This window comes from Dermacentor albipictus, chromosome 1 (genome assembly GCF_038994185.2).
Source record: "Dermacentor albipictus isolate Rhodes 1998 colony chromosome 1, USDA_Dalb.pri_finalv2, whole genome shotgun sequence".
Classification (NCBI taxonomy): domain Eukaryota; kingdom Metazoa; phylum Arthropoda; class Arachnida; order Ixodida; family Ixodidae; genus Dermacentor; species Dermacentor albipictus.
In genome coordinates, this window is record NC_091821.1 from 419,829,313 (window position 1) to 419,853,511 (window position 24,199).

The 24,199-nt window shown below is 47.5% G+C and overlaps 1 protein-coding gene across 3 annotated transcripts in view; it reads left to right on the forward strand.

Annotated features, from left to right (window-relative positions):
• Positions 1-24,199, forward strand: part of IA-2 (tyrosine phosphatase IA-2) — a 663,183-nt gene that overhangs the window by 549,573 nt on the left and 89,411 nt on the right. For all 3 annotated transcript variants that reach the window (XM_070532244.1, XM_065429889.1, XM_070532245.1), the window contains one exon: positions 2,342-2,530. In XM_070532244.1, the coding sequence (XP_070388345.1) occupies positions 2,342-2,530 (189 nt within the window). The remainder of the gene's footprint in view (positions 1-2,341; positions 2,531-24,199) is intronic.

Sequence of the window (24,199 nt, forward strand, 5' to 3'; positions counted from 1 at the left end):
AGGTTCCCTTATTCTGGAAAAAGAAAAGGTAATGTAATGAACATAAACTGTAATAAATTCTGTAATGAACATAAACTGCCCAACAAATTATGTGCAAGTTTCCTCATAGAGTGTAAATTTTCTCCGATAAGTCAATGCGGGGTTTTTTTTTTACCAGCAGCGTTATAGAAAACATTGTTTCTTCGTTTGATTTAGGCACGTGCAATTTAAACTGTTGTAAACCCTGTGTTGTCGGCTCTACTTACCGGAAAACGTTCGCATTACGCAAGCCGCGCGTTCGTAGCCATAAAACAAGACCTCAGTGCTTACTTCAGAGCTTCCTTAATCAATTTAAATTAGTTTATTGCCAACAATTCCACGCATGGTCGCGGCTGCCTGAAGGCGCCTGCGGCGGTCCGGCTCGTAATATCCCCTTCTATTTATTTTGTTCAGATTATAAAGAAACCATAATGAGGCCAGAAAGAACCATGGCCTGCTTCTGGTCTTAGTAACTTTTATCGCCAGGAATCTCGATTCCGCGTTCAGCCTTGTGCTGGTGTTGAAGAATATTACAATCTGCGTGCATTACTCGGGGAAAATAAATGAGGGACTTGCTTACGAAGTGCAGCGCTCCTGCGAAATTATTTGCGAAATGTCGGAGCTATTGCTTTGCATCTGCATCATGTAATTCTTTTTTAGTCGCCTGTGGTGCCGCTTGATACTAGACGCCCAACTGAGTTTACGATGCCTTGTTGTCGATTCATTTTCGTTTCTTTTAGACCGGCTAAAACCGAAGTCATAGATTACACTCTTAGTTTCTAAGCCTGTAATACACTCGGCCATGTGCGGTTCTGGTGCCAGGTCTCTGCCGCCTCCCCTTATTTTTTCTCACTGCAGTGGGGACTTAGCTGCATTATGCCGAAGAACAAATTAAAGAAATGATACATACTACGTTTATGCCGATACATCCATGAAACTCGGTAACTTACCAGTGCCACAGTGTGTGTGAGACAAAGTTCCCAATATCACGTATTCCACAACAATCGGGTCACCTATTGGGTCATCGTTTCAGTGAAGAAGCCTAGCGCGATAGACAAAGGAAAGTTAGCGCGAAAGACAAAGAACCACGACACGAGCGCAAACTAACAACTGGGCTTTATTGAAATAAACGTGATAGCGCACACACTTGCAAAATAACTTAAAGATAAGCAGCAAAGTGATCAATTTCTAACTTCTGCAGCATCACAGACGACCTCGAAACGCACATGTCATCGGACTTGTGAATGAAGAAAGCTTCGGTGATCTGTCGCTCAGTCTATCTCTGTGCCTCGACGGCACCTTTCTAAATAGCAGCAATGTTTTGCAATCTCTTTCATAACGGGACGTCTCGTCTTCTTCGTCAATATGAAGTACCAACTCACTGAGCAATTTCTACTTCATTTCTTCAGAGTCAATATTCACTCGCCAATTGAAGAGGCTGTTCCTCTTTGTCACTCTTAAGGAAGGCTTTTTTATTTTCGTTTGTTGGGAATCACTAGTAGTAATCGCTGTACATTTTCAGAAAAATATTCAGATGTTCTGTGGGCTCGTAACTTGCGCGCCACATGACCTCAGCATCCAGCCAACGATAACTCACCAAGAACTGCTGGAAATCTTACTTTCTGGCACCTATACAGCAACAGTCTGGATTTGTTGCGACAACAGCGCTACCTGTAAAGTTTTTCACTCCAGCAAACGCTAACGCGGCTTGCTTAGCGAAACCAGCGTCCCATATGTAGCAGAACCTGTTGTCAGCCTATAGCGATGTGGATTGAAAGCCCGCTATTTTTGTTACTCTTTGCATCCTTTATTTACTGGTGCTACGTCCTGATTTAAGTATATCGGTGCCCTATTAAGTTTGGTGCAAACTAAGTTACGTACACGGCTCTAGAGCAAAATGCTGTTTGTCATGTCGAAGCAGATCGCTCTTCTATTTGCAAAATAAACTCACAATAGTTACCGTCATCACTATCAGACGATTTATACGAAATACATCTGTTTAGGACTAACTCAAATGTTCTTTCCATTTCTCTCTTTTGAGCCAGCTATTGGGTCATAGGATCATATGTACGATGTAGCTTTAGCTTGAACGTAATTTGAGTGAAACACCTTTATATCTGAAGTACACATTGAGATATTCGATGCAAATTTAAGTGCTCATTGTCGTTTTATTTACGAGTGTAAGCGTGGAGTTTTTCACTCCATCATTGCATCTGAATCGGTCGCCCCCTACTAACTATCACATTGATTTCGTATCGACTACCTCTTCAACCGAGAATCAGGTCGACTTAAACTAAGCAACGTTTATTTCCCCTTCACGCAGGCACAGCTGGAACTTGTGCGACCCAGTGATGGTCGGATGCTGGTGGCAACGCTAGTAGCCTGCGGAACCGTGCTTGTGCTGGTGGTCGCCGGATCCGTGGCGTACCTGGTGCGTCGTGCCAGCCTGCGATCCAAGGAGAAGTTGCACGGACTCGCCCAGCCGGACACCGAACCAAGCCAAGACTATCAGGTGAAACCCTTTAGAGGGTCGCACTTGTCTAACCTTTTTGCACGTTTGCTGTCTTCGTTTCTTTCTTCGTTTTTTTTTTTATTTCACGCACACGAAGGTTCGTACTTTACACACAGCACAAACGCTCAAACTTGGGATTCGCAGTTCAAGCATTGTTTGCAGGAGCTGCCTAGGCGCATTCTTCTCACATATATCTTGTTGCTGTTTTTGGTATGCCATGCACAGTGCTGAAATATTTACTTAGGACAAAACCCATCAGTCGGGGCTGAAAAGAAAGACGCCCGCGCTTAAGACACATCTCAAAGCCAAGGCCAATAACAAAATATTCTTAAGAAAGTTAACGATGTAATTTCGGCATAAGGATACCAAATAATTTACCCAAAATAAGCCTTAATGTCAGAATCGTAGTCGAACATTCGCTTCCATCGGAGTGACTGCCTTTGCCCAAATAGAAAGTATTGCAAGAAATGTTTCAGTGTGCACATAAACGAGGGACACAAGTGTAAGTTTAAAGTGTTAGGAATGGCCGTACGGGGGTGGCAACGTGGCAGCTTTCAGCCCGCTGCGCGTGTTCCAACCCCCCCAGACGAGGCGCCTTCTGAGAACTACGGATGACAGGCGGCCACGTGGCGCGCGGTCAGCTCTGGAATGTGGTGCGCCGCCGCGCCACCCGGGACGGCGCAAAGTTCTGCGAGGGCCTCGGTCGACGACACCGCGGGCTATGCTGTACCGAGAGTTCTACAAAGCCCTCGAACGCGTTAGCCTTTGTGTGTGTAGGCTCGAACGTGTTAGCCTTTGTGTGTGTGGGCTGTACTGCGGGGCGGCGGCAAGTTTACCATGATTGGACGCACATTCCCGACCATTCGTGCTCCGTCCACGCCGAACGATGACGTCGAACTATGACGTCAAGCGGAGGCTTATAAGCAGCGTTTGCCGACTGCTAGAGTGTGCTCGTGCTCGTGTCGTGCTCGTCGTAAGGAGCTGAGTGCTCGATGTTATGCTGAAAATGTAGTAGTGAGCTGTGTGCTCGAATGCTGTTTTGCTGAATGTTAATCTTGCGGGCTCCATATGGGAGTCGCGCTAGACTGCCAATGTATCTTGTCTTAAAATATGTTAATCCTGTAAATAGATCCTGTTAACCGAGTTCCTCATCTACGACCTCCGACTCCTTCAAATGGTGGCAGCGGCGAGGTAGTCCGACGAGTCCTACATCTGCTTGACAGCGGTAGGATCGTCCGACGAACCCGACAAAAGGCCATGGCCAGGAATGAATTCGGAAAGCTCAACATGCATGCCTAGAGTCTGTGTTAAGAAAGTAGCATGAAGACAGTGAGTAAGTACTTAGATTTTAGAACAGCGGAACGTTTATGAAATAGTGAATTTCGCTGCTGGGATCGCTCTTTATATTTAGCAACCTCAGCTACACATATCACAGACGTTGAGAAAACCGAGCATAGCGCATTGTTCTCATCTTTCAGCGAGTGATTTATTAAGCTGTCCGAAATATTCTGCGCCGAATTAATGTGACAGCATATGAAGGTACAATTTGAAAGATTGGCTGGCAAGATAACGTAGGACGCAAGTGTCGCTACAACGTACGTGGCAATATTAGGTATTCTTCTACTTGTGGCCGTCGTAAGGGTCTTTCGCCTTCATGACGGTTGTCATGCAGACTAAAGCTCAGAGTTTCAATATTGGCAGAAAACGCTAAAGCGTGCATGGAAGCATCAAAAACAATCAGCACAACGTAAATCGTCCAATGTACGTAAATACCTCGAGTTAGATTCCTTAATGGATGTGCGAATGTTGTCTGCCCAAACAAATTACTAATTTGTCCTCTATTTCCTCCCAACACAGAAAAACACACACGGCGCGCGCGCGCGCATGCATGCAAGCACGTATGCCGTGTAGAAGTTGGCTTCTTCTAAGTAATAGTTAACACGTGGTAAAGCACCCTTTACAGGAAAGAACCAAGACGAGCTGGCTTTGTTCTGGACTAGTACTTTGGCAGTGAATGGATGACAGAAACTTAACGAATTGAGGCAGCACGCGAGGGAAAAAAAATTATGACGCCTGCTCAGTGCCTGAGTTGCGACAGACGCTACTACTATACAGTTACACGAACGCTTTTGTGCACCTCTGTCTAGTGGCCGTAGAACGACCTAAACGCACGTAGCACTGCCTTATTCTTGCTGGAGCGTGCCAAAATTAAAGATAGTACTTGAAAACGGCACTAGCAATACTTCGTTAATATAAGGGGTCAAATCTCTAAACCTTGACGCCTTAACACTTCATGTATCTTTTGTGGTGACTGAGTTAATAATTCAATGTCTTTATTTCAACACGAATAGAAAAGTCAACTTAGGAGAAGAGAAATGATTTCGAGGGCTTCAGGTCCTAGAGGATTAACATATTCATAAAGGGTCTTACTTCTTTTGAAACCAAGGAGGCTCGAGTAGAGGACCTTCCTGGTCAATGTGAACTAGTCGTCATAGTTCTCATCACCTGAACCACAGAGAAACGGCACATAACACGTGCACACACTCTAAAAGACCAATATTCAGCATTCCCAGAAAATTCGCTTGTAATTCCATGCAGTATGATACAGTATAATACCAAAATATTGAAGCACTTTTGCCATTTCTTCGTCAGTGGCGCCATGTCCGTATCAGCTGCGGTATCACTCTGCGATTGACGTCATAGATGAGTGTCTACCCGTTTTATTGCCGTATCATTTCTGTTTATTCCTCAGTGCGACGAAGTCTTACTGTCTAAGGATTGAAGTGAGCGAATCTTTCCAAGGCTAGAAACGCAAGTTCTTTGTCCCGTTGTGACTTTCCGTTGTTTCCTTTGGTTCGAGCCGATGGCTCCGTCATGTCGGCACTTGGTAGCGCAGCTGCTCCTCAGTCCCTTCGTGAATGCGCCACGTGGTGGCCAGCGTGTGTGCATGTTCATCACCTAAATTCGGCTGTGCATGGGAATCCGGAGGATTAGGATCTATATACCTCCGCCTTTAAGCTGTTCGCTGTGTGTGAGAAGTATTCCTTGCGTGAAGCGCCTAATCTTGCGAATTTTCCTCAGGTATTGTAGTGATGCAGTAGATTCAGCGTGCGGGTGAATGACAGAGGTCTGCTAATTTACAATAAACTCTGCCGTGGCGCGTAGCGTGCAATCAATGTCAAGTAGTTCCAAGCTAGGTAGACCCTTGTGTTCTGGCCGTTCCCTGGAGACCCGGGCAAGGCTTCCCCACGCCAACTGTGGACTGAATTTTCGGAAAGCACAAAATAAGTCATTCCATCTCAGAGCGCAGCCCACATACTTCGGTTTCTTCGCGAGCAGTGTTCAGTCGCCTTCAAGGCGCAAACATTACATTTTTGCAATAAAAATGTGAAATGTAAAAGCGGTACTCGGTTGTAAATTTCGTGCATCTCCAAACGGTATTCAAATTTCGGCACACTGAGAGTGCGCTGTCGTCCACACTACATGCTGTTCTATGACTTCAAGCTCCGGCTCCAATAAGAAAAAGAAAGACAATTTTCGTATGAAATCAGTCCACGACTGGCGGCACATTTGCTTTATGTCAAGAAAAAACAATTATGGGAGAAAAGTCAATAACGACCTCATTCCTCCTCTATCGTTTGGCTGACTTAGCATATGACACAAAGCAGTGGCTCCCCTGCCACTGCTCAACTTTGTCTGCGTATCTTAATAGCTCAGGCACCCTTCTATCCCGCATCTCTTTCGCGTAGGCTCACTCGCTCAGACTGCGGTTTCCTCTCGTTTCTTAAAGCGCCACCGCATACTTGAAAGCCAATGCAGGGGGAATACAGGAAGTATCTTTGTTTTAGTCAAATTCCCTCCTCACCCTTTATCGCTTCCTGCGGTCTAGCCGCAGGTCCCGCGCACATCCCCACCACCACAGCCCACAATCTTGATGTTTTCTCTTTTTTACTTGTTCTTCTTCCTCTAGTTCGGCACAAGCTTGTTGGTCCGCCGCTCTGGTAGCCATAATTGAAAATCGATGGGCCCTCTGGCCGATCTCCTCGGCGGCGGTCATCGTTTCTCTTTCCCCCCCTCCTCCTCTCCAGCCGTGTTATTAGGGACAGCGCTCCATCCTGTATTCCCCGCCTGTGAGCCGCGTCTGCCGACGAGTGCAGTGTCTGCTGCTGCCGATTCTTGGCCCAAATTGACGCATTCCGGCGTCATCACCAACACCTTCCTCCTCCTCCCCCCCCTCCCCCCACATCCTACTCGACCCCCTGGTTCGCTTGATCTCCACGACCACCGGCCTCGTCTGTGACGTGGTCGGTGCCACGGTCCCGAAAGCGCGCGCGGAGGCAGATGATTCCCAGCGCGTGTGTTCGTGCTGTACTTGCCTCCAATCAATGCGCTGAGATTCCAGCTTGAGGCAGGAGCTGTGTATGCGTGCTTCCTGTCTTTTCTTTTTCTTCTTCCCGTTGGCATTGCGTTTTTCGGCACAGCTACTGATTGCGCTAAGTTACTTGCTCCCGTCACGAATATTTGCGCGGCTATGTTCATAGAACATCTGACGCACAGCCAACAGGTGAGTTTTTATACCCCTATGGAGATTTATTCACTTGAATGCAAGCGATCGTCTCTATTTGTTCTTATACATTGACAGTCAAGAGCATGAGACGAGAGGTTGTCATATTTGATTCATACTGTCGTCGTTGCGGTAAATCACAATTTGTTTATCTGTAACAAGCTTGGTTCCCCGGTCATCACTCATCTCTTAAAAACAACAAAAAAAGAAGTGATAGTATTGCAAGCCACACTGCTACCACTACGACCCTTTCGGCACGTCTCTAGTGCTTTGAACCGCATTTCATTACTCTAAGTAGTTTTCCGACGCAACAAGCGTTTCCGTCAAAGCACAGCGCGACTACCGCACTCTTTTATTTCTTTTACTGCTAGAAAATACAAATCGTCCTTCGCTCACTCGCGCTTTTATTACGCACCCGAAAATTCACCCCGCGAAGCTAGAAATGCGCGGCGCCTTTTGACGCTTTCATCTGCAAAACAAACGGTCATGTTCCAAGCCTGTCGCGCGCAAGCCGACACACAGACACACGCACACACAAAAAAAGAAAACTCACAGGAAGAGAAAGGCCGGTTCGCTCACAGACAAGCGCACGCGGCGCTGAAGCATCGTGCGCGCGCACAAATGGGCTTTTGAGAAAACCTGTTTCATCTCCGTGACAGCGCGCAGCGCCTTCGGAGTGCAACACGCCGTAAAGCTTCACCGTTAGGCACGAACGAAAGCATCAACCGCAAAAACAACAGGAGACTAGGAACGCGGAGAAAAAAAAGAAGCTGCGCGTGGGAAAACGCGAGCTGCGAATAAGGCAGATTGGGTTGCCAATAGGAAGAAGGGGAGCTTGGTGGCAAGGGGGGCAGGAGAAGGAGGGAGAGAGGAGGAGGTTGCGCCAGCCGAGGCCGCGCGTGCTGTGTAGGGAAGACAATTGAAAATCAACAAAGGAGGAGAAGAATGCGTAAACAAATTTCATACCGCGCATTACACAACGCCTGCTCGCGTGTGCGAAGTTCGGGAGAGCTTCTCTCGGCGGTTTCATCCAATTCACGAGGCGGGGAAAGTGGAAATGGGGGGAAAGTGGGGAGGGGGAGAGGCGCCGCACGCAGTTTGGCGCGACACGGCTCGAGCTATATGTACACAGCTCCTTCTCGTTCGCGCTGTTGTCTCTTGCTCCCCTGCCCGTCTTTGTCGGAGAGGAGCTTTATTCATTTTTCCTCCCGCTTTCGCGCAATTCACCGCCGCATCCCGCAAAACGCCGTTCCGCCATTTCCTTTCCTCAGACCCATTTGTTTCCCGTCGCAGAAAACGAAATAGACTCACGCGTGCTTTTTTTTTTTTGTCCTAAACGTGAATTACGATTTTTGACGCGAACGCGCTGCCGGCTAGGGAACCGCAACCTATAATTCTGTTACGTTTGCGGGTGTTTTGAGGCAGGAGAAGACGGTTTTTAGTGGTACGGCTGCTGTTAGTCACGGAAGTCGGACCCTGCTTGAATGAAACAGCGGAAATCACGTGAGAGGAGGTTTCTTCCTCTGACTTTATTCTTCCCTCTCTCTCTTCACGGTGCCTTCGTTTAAATGTATCGTTTTGTCGCCACAACGTTCGCATGTCGTGCGCTGTGCGTTTTCTCTTTGCCTGCAGACCCGCAGCCCGGGTCAGGGGAGCGCAATCCTCACCTTGCTAAATTAGTTATATTTTACATAAACGTAGTGGCTCTGTCCTACCTGCGATTCCCATCTTCGCCTAGGTAATTGCATTTCTTTTATTGTAAACGTTATATTAAAGTTCCTTTCTTCCAAGTTTGCCACTTGGTGAATGAGAAACACCGTGCGAGATTGCGCGTGTTTACTGGTTTCATTTCCGTCACTCAGTAGAGAAGGGGAGAGAAACAGCGGGACAGGGACGCGCATAGATCAGAAATGCATAGAGGGCTAACTGAGGACGTCTCCGGTTGGTTTCCCTACACATGATAAAGGAGAAAAAGAAAGAGACAGTTGAGAAAAAGGAATGATAAGAAAAAGGAATGATAAAAAGCAATCAGTGTAAATGCACTCGCATAGGGATGTTCGCTGTCGGTGCCAGGCATTCGTGCAGTGCAGTCACCTTCAAGAAGCGCAGTAAGAGTTTTTGTGGCCGCGCGCGTGCAAGAGCTCCCTGGCCACTGCTGGTACCAGGGGTTTTCTCCTCGGAGAGCCGTCTCTCCTCCAAGCCGCTGAGGCTGCAGCTCGCAGATCACGTGATTGAGCGTCGAAGAATGACTAGTAACACAGTATGTGCTTTAGTGTCACGTCACACCCACAGAAAAATTGCACGCGTGTTAGAAGAGTACAACTCTCTAGGTGAGGAGAGAAAAGTGACTAAATCCAACTCATTTCAACTGCAACAAGCCCAGTTCAAGTGTCCAGAACGTTAGCCCCGATCCGTCTGTGTACTTCAGATGACCGGTCGTGGCTGATGTTTTCACAAAAAATAAAGTTGGTGTAAACCAGCCCACCTATGGAATAAATGGACCCACAGCAGCGACGCAGTGGCTGCGGCGCTCTTCTGCTGATACAAGCTCGCGAGTTCTGCAGCCGCCCACGGCTAGGCTGTACTTGTTTAATGTAACAAGCGGCGAGGAATCGGCGGGGGGGGGGGGGTAGAAGAGTAAAAGGAGAGTGATAGAGAATAGAGTAAACAAGCGAACTGTTTGCATACATACAGCGAAGCGTATAAGCAAAAGTTTATCCATAGTTCGGTTATGCAATGATTTTCTCGAGAGAGAGAGTTGGTCACCCGACCCCACGCACCGGCACTGTTAGATCACGTAGAGCAGCTGGTGGTGGCGGGACCAAACTGCTGGAGCAAGTCGCACAACGTTTTGTTAGCTGCATCCCGCGCGTCAGAGGAGCCGCGTGTTCACAAGAGCGCGTCGGCGCTGTCGACCGGCAGGCTGCCCACGCGCTCGGTGGCAGCTCAAGAGTTCCTCGCGAAGTGCCTCGAAAGCACTGCACTGCAGGAGCAAGTTATCGAGGGTTTCCACGTCACCGCAGGGCTTTGCTGCACACAACTGTGTTAATCGAGCCAGCTTGCAACCCAAGGAAACAGCGGGCGAAGACCTTGTTTGCGTCGTACCTGCCTGTTGATCCTAATGATTTTCTCGGCAATGCTTCTCAGAGTGCCACCGTATTTTATGGCTCCCATAGCCCAAGTGTAGGCGTCACGTCAGGTATAGGGGCCCAATGTTAAACTACGAGCCGGGTGCTATAGATTGGGCAGACCCCGGTAAAGCAACAGTTCGCGTGCCGGCGCGTCGCACGTCGCGAACTTCGATCCTTCGCGAACGTTGGTGTGCATCGACTCTTTCTAGGACTGATTACTCTGACCTCGACGGGATTCCTGGGATATATGTCTGCAACTTGCTGCTGCGAGGCTGCCAGATCTGATCAATCTGTTTTTTTTTTCTGGAGTTCTTTCTTTAGTTATTCTTTATTTTAGAATAAATAATGAAAGAACGGGTCTGCCTCCTGCATGCCTGTGAACTACGCACAGTAAGGATTGAGAACTGGGCATATTAAATGGGTGTCTAGATCTCCGCGCAGAAAATCCGCGATTGCAATGTTGCCATCTAGTTCACGGAGAAGAGACACAAGCTGCCGCACCTCGAGGAAAACATTGATTTGTCATGTGTCTCAATAAAGCTTCCCAGACAAAGCGTGGCCTTTTCTTTCTTTCTTTTTCTCGTTCTCCCTCTCGCAGTTGTTGTCATGCTTGTTTCGTTAGTTCTATTTCGCGTCGCAGTATGCGTGTACGTTGTATCTATTAGAAGATAAGAGCAGTCGCCTTGTTGAAGCACTATTAGTTTTGATTAGCGATGGCCTGCAGTCAAGGAGGAATACTCCCACTATATCAAGACAGGATTTCTTTTTTTTTTATCTTGAAGCTATATGCATTAGATCTATACGCGAGTGAACATGTATGCGCACACTGATTATCCTTCTCCCTTCTTATCTTTCACTTCCACTTTTTCCGTCCCCACGTTTAGTGTAGCCAATAACTGGCCGCGACCATGTTTAACCTCCTTGTTCGTTTATTTATCCCTCTTTCTCTGTGTTAGTCGGATCACGATTACTTTGCTTGAGCGGTGAGTGTGCTCAGAATATTAATGAGGTTACCGTAGGCCTGCAAAGATACAGTTTTGGCGTTGCTCCAGAGTTTCGCCGAGGCACCTTTGGGTGATGTGTACGTAAAGTGGGACTGAATCCTTCACCAGCGCAATAGTTTGGTTTTGAACAGGTTTATCACTACGAGATATTCTCGCTGTTTCATTGGCCCGTATGACTCCCTCAAGAATTAAAGCTTGCAGGATAGTGTTGTGGCTGATTACACTAGGAGTAAACACGTACATACTTGCATGTGCGTGCGTTAGCGAGGGCATGTTCACCTCGACAGCGCTTCGATGTGGAAGACAGCTGATTTAAGTTTCACGATGCACCTGACCAAGATATGCACCTCCACCACTTGTGAGACAAGGTTTAGGCAGCCCCTCTCTTCTATATTCTCTCGAGTGAGAGCCCCACCACCAGGCACCAAAACGGTGATGATGAGTATGTACAGGTGAGAATATGAAGCGTATGAATAATGCACACAACAATATATATATATATATATATATATATATATATATATATATATATATATATATATATATATATATATATATATATATATATATATATATATTGAGAGAGAGAGAGAGAGCCTCAGCCAAAGATTCTACAGTTTCGGCACGAGAGTAAATGAACGTATAACTTTCTCAGAGCAAGCCCTAATGAGTTCCTCAGACATACACAAATATTTCTGAGCAATAAATAGATAAATAAATAAATAAATTGTGATTTCTTTCTCAGAAGAAAAATAAATGCAGCTTCGTACAGCAGGAACAAAAAATTACCATAAGCGGAGCCGCTCCACCTTGCGCTAAGGAGATCATTTCTCGGCTTCTTTCGACGTTAAAAAGTGTAATAGCTCGAAACATGTGGTATTCAAAGAACAGCACTCGCTTTTCCCGTTCTATTCTTTCATTTCCATGTGTTTCGCGCTATTCGAGCTTTCTATCGACGCACCACTTGGCTCAGACACCTACCCTTCTTTCGTCGTTTATGGCTACGCGCAGCGTTTCTGCGAACGAGCTTTCAATGTAGCCTCATGTATACGCGTTAGGTAAAGTGCTTTGTCGGGTGGCAGTATACCAACTCACTACAAAAGGATGGGCAAGCCGAGATAATAAAATGTGACGCAACAATCGAGCGCAAACAAAAAGGAACACAAAAAGCAAAAGAAACGAAAGAAACGCGCGAATTTCGTCACCAATGGCAAACTCGCCCTCGTCAACGCCGTACACTGGACGTATACTTCGCACCCGTCTTCTAGTATTTCCATAAATTCGGAGCGCGGGGGAGACACAGAAATACGTCACCGAGTGCTCGATTCGCACATCGGCACAGGGGGTGGGGGACCGCGCGAAGGGTCAGAGATCGCGTCACTGCGCTACGCCATCCTGTCCCCTCCCCCCCCCCCCCCCCCCCGCTTCGGAACGGGAGGTGGGAAGACCCGGAGATAAATGCGCACGCGGGTCCGCTCTCACCCCGCTTCGGAATCGGCCAAATTGTTGCCGCTGGCGGCCGGAGCCCATTTGTCAGGCTGCGCCGGAAGAAGCGAGGACGAACGCAAAAACAAACAAACAAAGGAAGCAGCAAGAACGCGAGTTGACGGGAGTAGCAGCGGCGGTCAGGTCTCTCTGACAGTAATCAGAACCGCGGGTTTTCTCCCCTGGCGCCTACCGTGCCATCGGCGCCGGTGGCGTTCCCTGCCGTATAGAGCTCGGGCTTCTCTGCAGCGCTCTCGCGCTGGCTTCAATCCGGCTCCCTCTATCGGCCACTGCCGGAGGCTCATCTGTATCTGCCCGACTGCCAGATCGCGAGCCGTGTTTCCTCGTCGTTTGGTCATCGTTTGCTTTTTCCTCGTTTCATTCAGCTCCTCTTATTGGCGATCGCTTACGGCTGGGCCCGTGATGAACGGCGCGTGCCCTTTTGTTTAATATAGATGAGCCGTTCCTTTAAGCGTGCTTCGCATACCACGCCGCGCCTTTGTGCCGGATGTTTATGCGAACATAAGTAATTAAAAAAAGAAGTCACGTGCGGCAGGTGCGTAATTATAATCCTTGAGCTGTATTGCTCAAACAGGTGGACATCATTTGCACAACAAATCGAAATGCACAATTAACCAATGAACAAAAATTGACTGATTAGGTTTGTAACTAATTACCTAACGGCACATATTGCAATTGACAAATTGTTGTATAGCCAGAGAGATTGCAGGGCGGATTCAGTTGGAACCAATTCTCAGGATAACACCCGTCACGAAATAACAATTCCTGAACATTGCAAAGAAATTAATTGGCTGTCAAGTTACTTTCATGCTTCAATGCATAAAATGCTGTAATGTCACTAAGGGAAGTGGAACGAGCGTGCATTTCTACTGCAAGTTTGATGGCGCGTATGTCTAAAGCTATGTCATCCACAGGACTATTTTCATGTAGATATTCCTTGCAGACTCGCCGGGTACAATAGGTAAATTGCAATTAGTGCCGTAACGTATTTAGCTAAAAACGTCATTAATGAATTTTCGTTAGTTAGTCAATTATGCGTTTAAATGTATCGTGCAAATAATGCCCGCATCTTCGAGCAGACCAGCTCGAGAAATAGATTTGTGCTATCTGCCACAGGCGATTTTTTGTGCTACTGCTTACAGTCATCGCAAAAACAACCCGTATATTATGTTGCTGTCTTGCTAAGCGATGCAGTTCTAGATGGAATAATAGTCGTGCGCTTCGGCTGGAGGGAGCAAAAAAAACAAGTGACCTCTTTCGTAAAACCGTCATCGCAGGCAATATGAACTTCGCAGAATCGTAGGGTTGCCACGAAGGACACGCGTCCTCCAAGGAATCCTCAGACTTGCGCTTTTTTTTTTTTGTATGGGAACTACGCTCAAAGCCACAATATGCTTGTTTTTGTTGCCAGGGGAGGAAATACACGAAGAAAGTAACACAAAAGCGTTCTCTACGTCCGCTCAAGCGCACGAAAGGCGCTATCCGATGACTCTAGCGACTTCGCCGACGCGCCAGCACTTCGATTTGCCGCGCCTAATGTGGCTATCTTGTCGTTGCGCCGAAACCTAAATAGGGGGAGATGTTTTTCACTTGTACCTGGAAAGCGAAAAAGCACCAAGAGTCAGTGCCTCTGCAGTTAACAGCGGGTTACACTTTCCTCTTACGTTTAGTGTCATCATTTACGTCGGACAAAGCTGCATTGGTGCAGGGGCAGGTACAATTATTGCAAGGATTCCTTGTGTGCGGGATCAACAACAAAACTGGCGTTCCTATGCCTAAGACCAGTGACGTGTAATATGCGTCCGTTGTCCGGGACTAATGAACTACAAGAAAAAACAAATATGTCACATTAAAATTTAAGAGCTCGCAGTACTTTTCACCATTGTTCAGCTGTCTGCAAGCTACTTCTGCTGCACAAATACAGAACACGAGAACGTGTTCTCGAGCTTGAGCTTTCGTGTTGCTGACAGATCTCTGATGTTTAAGGAACGTTAAATGATCAAACGTTGTGCGGAATACTAGGATACGACGTCTGTCAGCCAGCAGTTTAGATGTCGAAATCAAAGGCGAACGGTTTTACCAAATCCAATATACCATAATAATCCACCCATACAGGCATACCCTACGACATTCGGACAACCACAAATCCAAATATTCGGTTACTAAAACCACGTGCTACATAGCGAAACATTGCCCATGAAGCAGTTATACCAGCACAAGCTAAACTTCTGAATACTACGTCTGTACCGGATAAGTTCGTCACTGTTATTCAGTAAATACTACGTGAAACATACCGCGCACGAATTACGCAGAAACTTCATATACAACCTTCAAACACGCACTAACTACGGAGATCAACAATTAACTTCGCAAATACCGGACATGCGGTCTCAATATCCCACCTTGTTGCAAATACCATAAGGTGTAGAACTGGTGTAGATTGTAGTAAAAAAGCTGCTAGCTGAGGGATTCAACACTTCTCACTTTATCTAAAGATTTCCAGTATTGCAATTGAACTAGTGTGTAATAAGCGCCTTAATGATTTTGCATAGTTCTGCCTTTCCTCCTATGTGTTCATTCAGTATATGTATATGCAATGCATTCGCTTCTCCGTTTCGGTTTCTCGCAACCTGTACAGCATGATTATGTACTCGTCATATCGTGGCCAAAACAAGCATTTGCTCACCGTTTACCCCGTGTCTCCAATGCAATTTTGTACTGAGGTTGTCTTGAATAAACCAAAAGAAAGCAACTACACACACACACATTACAGTAGACGAATTGGAATTTCTCGATAGCAGGCCCTCAGTCTCTACCAGCTTCAATGAACTCTCCTTTTGTCGCCTCGTCAGTGCGTCATAGCAACACTTTCAGTGCCAGTGCTTCGCTCTGTACACGGAGCATTATTGCAGTCTACGCTGCATAAGAATGAGTAACCAATTAACTGTCGTAAGCATGGGAATAGCCACCAACCATCGCATGCACCAGCTGTGATAAGCTGCGGAGATCTGAAGCGTCTTCCTACAGCATACATGCGATGCATCCACGATCCAAAATAATAATTTGCGAACTCCGGCACTCCTCAGCTCACTTTACTATGTTACAAATGCATCCGTGAAAGTCTGGTTAAAAATACATCTGTCATATTTTTTTCAACTGCTTGCCTGTGTAACACTGCGTTTGTGACACTCGATCGTTCAGCGCTTTAAATTTTTTTCTTGCCTCCGTCACCCTACTCTCTCAGGCGTTACGCGCAGCAAACTGCAGCGTTCTGCAAAACAACCATAAATTCAACAACAAAAAGTACAGCGGAAACCTTCGGCTGAATAAGCTTGCTTTCAGAGCAAACTGCACAGTGTTTGCAGAAGCCGCCGAGAGCCAGAGTTTACAGTATAATGCAGATTTCCCAAGATGAGAGAGCGAGAGAACGAGTTCTCAGTTTTTCATACGCCTGACGGAGCCAGCGCATCACTGTGTTGCAAACCGGTGCCCTCGTCGGGTCAACACGCTCTCGGCCCCGCGGGCAGCTGTTAGGAGATTGCGCGGATCGGGTTTGTTTAGACGAGCCGCTGAGGGGAGGGGGGGGGGGAGGCATTAAATAGTTAGCATATGCGGTAGCGGCTCTCTGGTGGTGCTTCGAACCTCGCTCCACTGCTGCGCTACCTGCCCAAGCTTTTTTGTCCCTCGGGGGTAATGCGATCGGCAGTTTTACAAGAATATGTAAGCTTCAATGTCTTGATCGCTTTGTCGTGGTGACCAGTTACGTTACGCTTTTCTTCCGTTTTGCATTTCTGAGGGTGTGCACATTTCATGTTCTCGCTACCAAATCTAGAAGACACACACGCACACACACACAAGCACGAGCAAGTGCGCTTAAGATGCGTTTTTCACACATTACAAGAATACACGTAACTCATCACTTTCCCTATCACATAAGGAGCGCACAAACGCTGAATCGAGCGCGTTTGTGCCTAGGCAGGTCACCCCAGTACCGGATGAGCTAGCAAATATGCCAGATCTGTTTGCAGTTATTGTTCGTGCAGCAGGCACCACGTCAAACGGTGGCTAAGCGTACCACATGACCGAACACTATTTGGCTCTACTTAAAACAAATTTGTTACGAATTACGTTCACGCAACTGACTCCGCGCGAGGCCGTGGTTACACATACCACATGACCGAACATTCTTCGAATCCACTTGAAAGGCCAATCTCACATCACTCAATATAGACCAAGATAGCGGTCGCGTAATAAGAAAATTGGTAAATAAGCCCTTATTGCGTGCTTTTAAATAATTTGTTTGAGTAGTAGAACGCGATTATTACGTCGTCAACATAAGCACTGTGTGTTAAATGAGCATGTAGCACATTGCTGCCTTTGCAGCAACGTGACAACACCTAACACTTCACAGTAACACGACCGCGCTGTATTAGATTATTTTCACCACACGGCAGGTTATTACCTGCCTTCTCGAAAATCATTCCATTTGCAGTGATACGTTGGTACGAGCAGTTGATAGCGCAATTGCACGCTTCGTACTTGTTTTAGCAGCGACTATTTTTCCTATCGCATTATCATTATTGTTTTCGTCCTTTTACTTGCACTAATGAGGGCCCGCCAGCTACACCAGTCATGTTACTTCATCATCGATTACCATTGATTATTCTGGTGAAATACCAGCATAATAGGGATCGCTCCTCCTTTAATTATTACGGCCGCTGCGTTTCTCACTGCCACTGAACGAAGCACCATTCTCCCTCCGGTCATCTTTCTTCCGGCATCAAGAGTTTTCATGTATCTTCATGGGGACTTCGCGCACATTGAAAGATAGTGCCTCATCAAAGCACCTTGCTCCTTCGGATGAGTTCTTGGCTTAGTCGGCGGAGTCGGCCTTCCTGGGCGCGCTGTGTTTTCTTTAACCTTGCTTTGTCATCTCGTAACTGGTAACAAACTAATTTTTTGTGTTTCTATGATGTCGGTAACACTACGCGAAAGTTAACCCGCATAACGTCACCTGTTAACAGTTCATGCTGCAAAAAAAGGATAATCTTTCCTTCCCAACATCGAAGAAGCAAGGAGTGGCTCGAAAGTCTTTTTCGATTCGTGCAATGACCCGCAATATAGCCGTAGAATGAAGAGCCGCGACAATCAGGTTCGCCATAGTCAAGCTTGCTTGAACGTGAATACGAACTGCTATGACATTCAATATACGTACTACTTGCTGTTACTGTGTTCAATAAGTTTAGTGCGGTCTCCTATGGAGGCACTCCCTAAACTTACGCTGTGACTGTGCTGCGTGTGCTTCGCTTGCTGTGCCCAGGACTTTAGCTTCAAAACAAAGCGACATGTAATTTCTCTGTTAAACGTCCTCTATTCAACGCGCCAAGCATGCTCCACAAAAAAAAAAAAAATTATTCACCATCTACTAACAGGTTGCCACATTTGCGTGACATTGTTAAAACAATGTGCAAACTCACTTCTGCCGTACCTACCTCACACAACACCGCATGCGTTTATCCGTTGTTCATTTTTGTTAATTTTTACTACATATGCCTTGCGGAATATCCCCTGAAAGAAAAAATAAGGAAAAAAAAGAAGAAACGACGTTCGTTTTACGAAGTGAACCCGTATTTCGCGTCAGCGTACTTTTTCTCATTTCTGTCGGAGTCGGGATACTTTCGTTCAGGCACTTGCTTCCAGTCCTCGAAAATTAAATGAACGTCCCGCTCATGCCACAGGCGGGCACACACGGAGGAAGCGTTACCGAAGGTGTCCGTAAATTTCTGATTGAAGATATTGGTTGCATTTCGTTCTGTTAGGCATTTTGCTGAGATTATCGCTCACGACTTTCACGGTTCGAATTTCGGGCCTCCTTCAAACGTTATTCTCGTTGCTCCTCCAACACCGCGTTGACTTTATAGCCGCTAGTCGAGCTGCATTCTCTTCATGCGCCTCCTAGGCACGTCTACCACGAATGTCTTACCGAGCGCGGTCGGGCCGGGGTTGGAGTTTAACGACGACTTCGGGATCGGTAAGCTCACGTTGTTTTAGATGGCGCTTTCATTTCATTTCGGTCCTTCTAGCTCGCCATTCAGCTGCAAGATCACGAGGAGGACCCGCGCCGTCCATACTACTCCACAGCGACGAAGCACCGACTGTTCTTTCCAAGCGCTGATTGACAACTGATTACGTGCCTCTCCGAGCACTGAACATGGCCCAGCTATGCCGGGCGCTTAAGCCAACCACTCCGCGCCGCGCTACCTGTGAGAGTTGGAACCGCGCCAGCTGTGCCGATGATGTCATCCGCAGCGTCGGCCACCTATTCTTATCTCAGTCATCTATCGTCCACCGTGACAGCTGCGCCGCTGACCTTGTTACTTGCGCTGTGTCACCATTTATCGCCGAGCTTCATACACCCGCATCGCGAATCTTCAAAGTGCTGCCATACATTACGGTTAAAAGGAAGCTGAGTTAAACATCGAGGCGAGAAGAATGAACACATGGTAAGAAAACTGACGGGCAATGCCTTGCTCTCATTTATCATCATCATAACAATAACAATCATTGTCAGCCTATCTTATGTCCACTGCAGGACGAAGGCCTCTCCCTGCGATTTCCAATAACTCTTGTCCTGCGCCGACTGAATCCAACTTGCGCCTGCGAATTTCCCAATTTTTCACCCCACCTAGTTTTCTGCCGTCCTCGACTGAGCCTCCTTTCTCTTGGCACCCTTTCTGTAACTCTAATGGTCTACCGGTCGCTCTCATTACATTCTCATTATTGCTAGGTTACTATTACCAAGTAGGCAGGCATTGCAATACCTATCTCTCTCTACAAGGTGATGGCTTCGAAGATAGTTTGTTCCTCGTTTTTTTAATTAGTATTGATATTTTCGTTCAGACGCCGATGACATCTCCTTTTCGCAGCTGGGACCATCGTTTTCTAGCTTGCAGATGCAAGTGTTTACCCCACGCATTTAATTCGCTGGCACTGTGCTTCCGATAGAACTGATAAGTGGTATGCAGTGAACGCAGTCGCCCGTGTGAAAATATAATAATGAGAAAACAGCCAAGCCCTCATAAACCACAGCAGGAACTGTATCGCCCTATTATTTCACTCTCCGTTCAAGCATCAAACTCTATTTCGCTTTCGAAAACCGTTCCATCAAACCGCGGCAATCAGCGTAGCTCCCCCCCCCCACCCCCCACCCCCCATGACAGTATAATATTCTCTCTTATAGCGGATAAAAACAGCTCGAGCATCATATGAACCAGCATTGGTGGGTGTTGTGTAAATCCTTCAGCACGGCGTTTCAGATGCATGTTACACACTCAATACATACCCGGCTCGGTGCATGGGTATTTTCGAATGTCGCCAACTGTGTCGGGCAAGTATTGCCTCTTCACACAGAACACGCCGCAGGCTGCATCCAACGCGAACCGCCAGCGAAAAATAGATCGGTGAGCTTTCGCGAAGAGATTTCGACATTCCGCCATCTCATCTCGCACGCGTACAACACGGGCACAAAAAAAGAAAACTGTGAAGCGTGGTGAGAGCTTGCGCGCGCTCTCACCAACATTCAAGCGTTGTGAACACATTGGCGATGACCGAAACCCAAGGCGCGCACGTCCGTTCGAGCTGTCCAAACGCGCACACGGGGAGGTCAGTTTACCATGGCTCCAGGGCGTGCTGCGGCAACGACACAGGAAAATTGAATCACCTTTGTGCAGCACATTTTGATAGAGAGAGCGAGAGAAAGAGAGAGCGAAAAGGAGAACGCAGCACGGAGAGAGGGGTCGCAAGCCTCATTTTACACCGAATGCAAGCCTCTTCTCGGTGTCCCTCATTATTTATTTACGTTCTGCGCGCGTGGCCGCCGGACGCACGTATGTGCGTGTTCAGACCTGCGGCCGTGCATCGATAAGGGCGTGCTCCTCAGCCTGCTTTCTCTCTGCATCTCTCGTCCTCCCGCGGTTTCATTCTTGTGTGTGCGTGTGTGTGCACAGCGATGTCCAGTGGAGAGACGCTCGCGCATCATCCTCCAGAGATGGCCTGGGACGCGCGCAGCCATCGACAAGGCTCCCGGATGAAAGAGGATTGTAATGGATTTTGAAGTGGCCGCCGCCGCCGCCGCCGCGGACATGCCATGACGGCATGGCGCAGCGGCCTTCTCTGTGTTTGCCCAGTATAAACGGGAAACTCTTTCCTACATCACTCTCTTACGTCTCTCGCGTGGGCTTTCCGCCTCACCCTTTGCCCCTTGCTCTTACGTCCCCTACCTCCCACTTCTGCGTCTTTTCTTCGATGCCTCGTATTCATACGGGTAATCGAGTTGCTGTACCCGGGGGCATCACGCGACCAATGGGATGACGCTAAACCGTAAGCTTTCCTTTTTTTCCCTCAGCGTTCTGTTTCCGCTTCGTCGCTCGAGTGTGCGCATCTCATCGGGTCGTTCCCTATTTCGGGCGTGCTCTGCAACGACGTACACAAACGCACCTTAGAGACTTTGGATAGACACGGTGTCCTTGCACGTATACAACCCGAGGCTGCATCCGACATTTCGATGTCCATAGCTGCGTAGACGCAGGCCGCATTGAACGGTGTCATATATGTTTATTCTCCGAATGGTGGCAAGTCTCGCCCGCTTTATCTCGTTACCTCGTCGAGGCGCATGAACGTTTCAAAAATGAGGGCAGCTGTTTTGCCCTATACAGATGAAATGGTCGGTTTGCTAGGGATATTTCACTGCGATTAGCGGGAATTTGCACTGGATAGACATCTGACCTCGCAACGAGCGATGGAGCGAAAAGCAATAAACGCAACCTTAAAGAGACGGTAAGGCAGAGGTCTTGATTAGGGAGCAGACAGGGGTTCGATTCAAGTAGGCATCCATCCGTGGATGCCTATTTGAATGCATCGCTTTTACATGCTGTACTTACGCGAACGCTCGTTCTTTTGATGTTTTTTTTTGCCGATTATACTCATGTTGGCCTCTCCAGCTGGTCGTTGTGGACCTGGCCGCCCTCTTCGCAGGCCAGATCGCTTTTTTCCGCTTCATCCACTCCCACAAGCGATCACCAGAATTACGGCCGCATGCGCTATATCTCATCACTATACGTCCTGTATTTCATTCAGGAACCGAGAGATAACCCTAACCCACCACTGCCCAATGTTTCCATCCATTGTATAAGCCACATAGCGGACTGGCCTAACAAAATCAATTTGAAACTCTTCAATGACGAAACTTGGCTAAATTTTCTATGATGGTAATAGCTCCCCGCTCTCGATTTAAGGCTCATTGAAAGAAAGAAAAGAAGAAAGAAGCCGGATGGTAGAAATAAACACGATACAGCAGTCAAACATTGTTACCTCCTTGGCGGAGGAGAAACCCTGCAAAAAGAAGACCCATCTTTCAGCACATTAGAGCAACAAAGATAAAAGAAAAATATTGGAGCTAGTATATAAGTTTGACACGACTGGGATATTAGGCGCTATTTCAGTGAGTGGATTTACTGGGGAAGAGAGGGAGCAGGGGGAGGGGGAGAGTCCTTTGGCGCGCGAAGCGTGCGACAGAACCTGGGGCGAAAACACCAGAATACAAGGCGCGAACACCTCGCTTAAAATCGCGCGCTATATACCTCGGCATCCAGGCGAGGGTCATCAATCATCGGCGTGCTGCCGACGCTGTGGAGCTGTTGGCAGTGTCTATTTAAGCTGTCCGTGAACTCTTTGCTTGTTGGCGTTTTCGGGTCAGATTTCTGTGAGCGACGATGCGAGTCCGAAGTGTTACCGCAGTGTCGACAGGGTACAAAGCCAGCTCTTTCTATTTTTTTTTCTTTTTCTGACAAACTTATTTGTAAAGCGACGTGCCTTCTGCTGTTGCGGTCCTGCCGCGACGCTGACGAATCGACTGCACAGGAAATGCTTTAGGTTCCTGACTCAGTACTACGAGACGTAAACGTTGCGGCTTTACAAGTGTCGCCGCTGTGACGAACAAGAACGTGTCGGGATTATTGACTTGGACATGCGCTAAAGGGAAGCGGTATATATATATATATATCAAGGTACACCAGTAGATGCAACGTTTGTAACTATGGGCCCTTGTCACAGTTTGTCATTCATTCGCCGTCGGCGCGATGTCGTCGATCGGGAATACAAGCCGGTTCGTCGTTCCGTACTCAAGCGAACACAGTGATGGAGTCAGAGTCGGGAGAAAAAAAATATTTATAGACTGACAACGACACACAATTTAAACGAAACACAGAAAAATACAGAAGAACACTAACACACGTGCACTTAGTCTAGATCAATGATGAAGACGAAAGAAATACAACGACCCGTTGACACTAAATATAGAAATTAACACTACACGAAAACACAGTTAGAGGTGGTCAGCTAAACAGAGTTCAAGAGAAAACAAATGATGGCATACGAATGGCATACGCATGGCCAGGCAACAGCAGCAAGTCCATAAAGCGTGGAGTCGACAGCAGAACGCTGGCAAGCCGATCTCGCTGCGATGGATGCGATTGCTCGGCTAGGTTTCCCGGGAGTCTAAGTCTGACATCTTTCCTCGAGAAGGTTGAGCTAACTTGAGGGGAACTACCGTGAGCTTCGTTGCAGGCGTTGGTTTGTCGTCTCTTACGTCAACTAGTAACTCGCAGTTCAGACGCGACTAGGCGGCCCAGGCGATACTGGACGGCACTAGCTTCTTGACGCTTTTCAGCAGATTGTAGGCTCAGCTGCTAGACTGCTTAGCTCGGTCTAAAACCTGCGTTTAAATAACTTCCTCTTTCCCTAGTTCCCTGCGTCGGGGAATGGCAGCTGTTGGTGACAATCCAGTCAAGTTCACCCACTTGTATCCCGGCTCCTCCCAAGGTCTCGACCGCGCCCCTCTTAATTAGGGGCGAGGGAACGGATGATTCGCCCCTGCTGATAGAAATCACGCACTTGTATTGCAGCACACACGCGCGTCCTTGAGTCCGTGGCGAGCTTCTGTTGTTTGTTCGCAAACACAGGAGAAACGACGGCAGCTGGCCATACGGCGCTGTCGGCACACATACACTGTCAGCAAGTCGTGGGCACAGGATTGCAAAGAAACACCCCATATTTAGGAGTATTCGCACCCCTGCCTTCTTAGCAAGCTTATCAATGCACGCGCGGGGCAGTGAATACACACGAGTACCTACAAGAAAACCATCGGGGCGTCACGATCGCGCCAACAACAAAAAATAATCTCCAAAGCTGCCTCCGACTTTTTTCGGCCGCTTGCCCGAGTGGCAGACAATAACCGCCTTGCTCGTCGGTTCCTATTCCTACGACCCTTTGGCGCCCGTCGAACAGTGCTTCGCCGAATCGAATAATGCCGCACTGTGACAGCCTTATAATGTAAAACTATTCCAATCTGTCTTTGTTCCAATCTCCTGACGTCAAATTTACGTAAACACCGATGCAAGCATGGGAT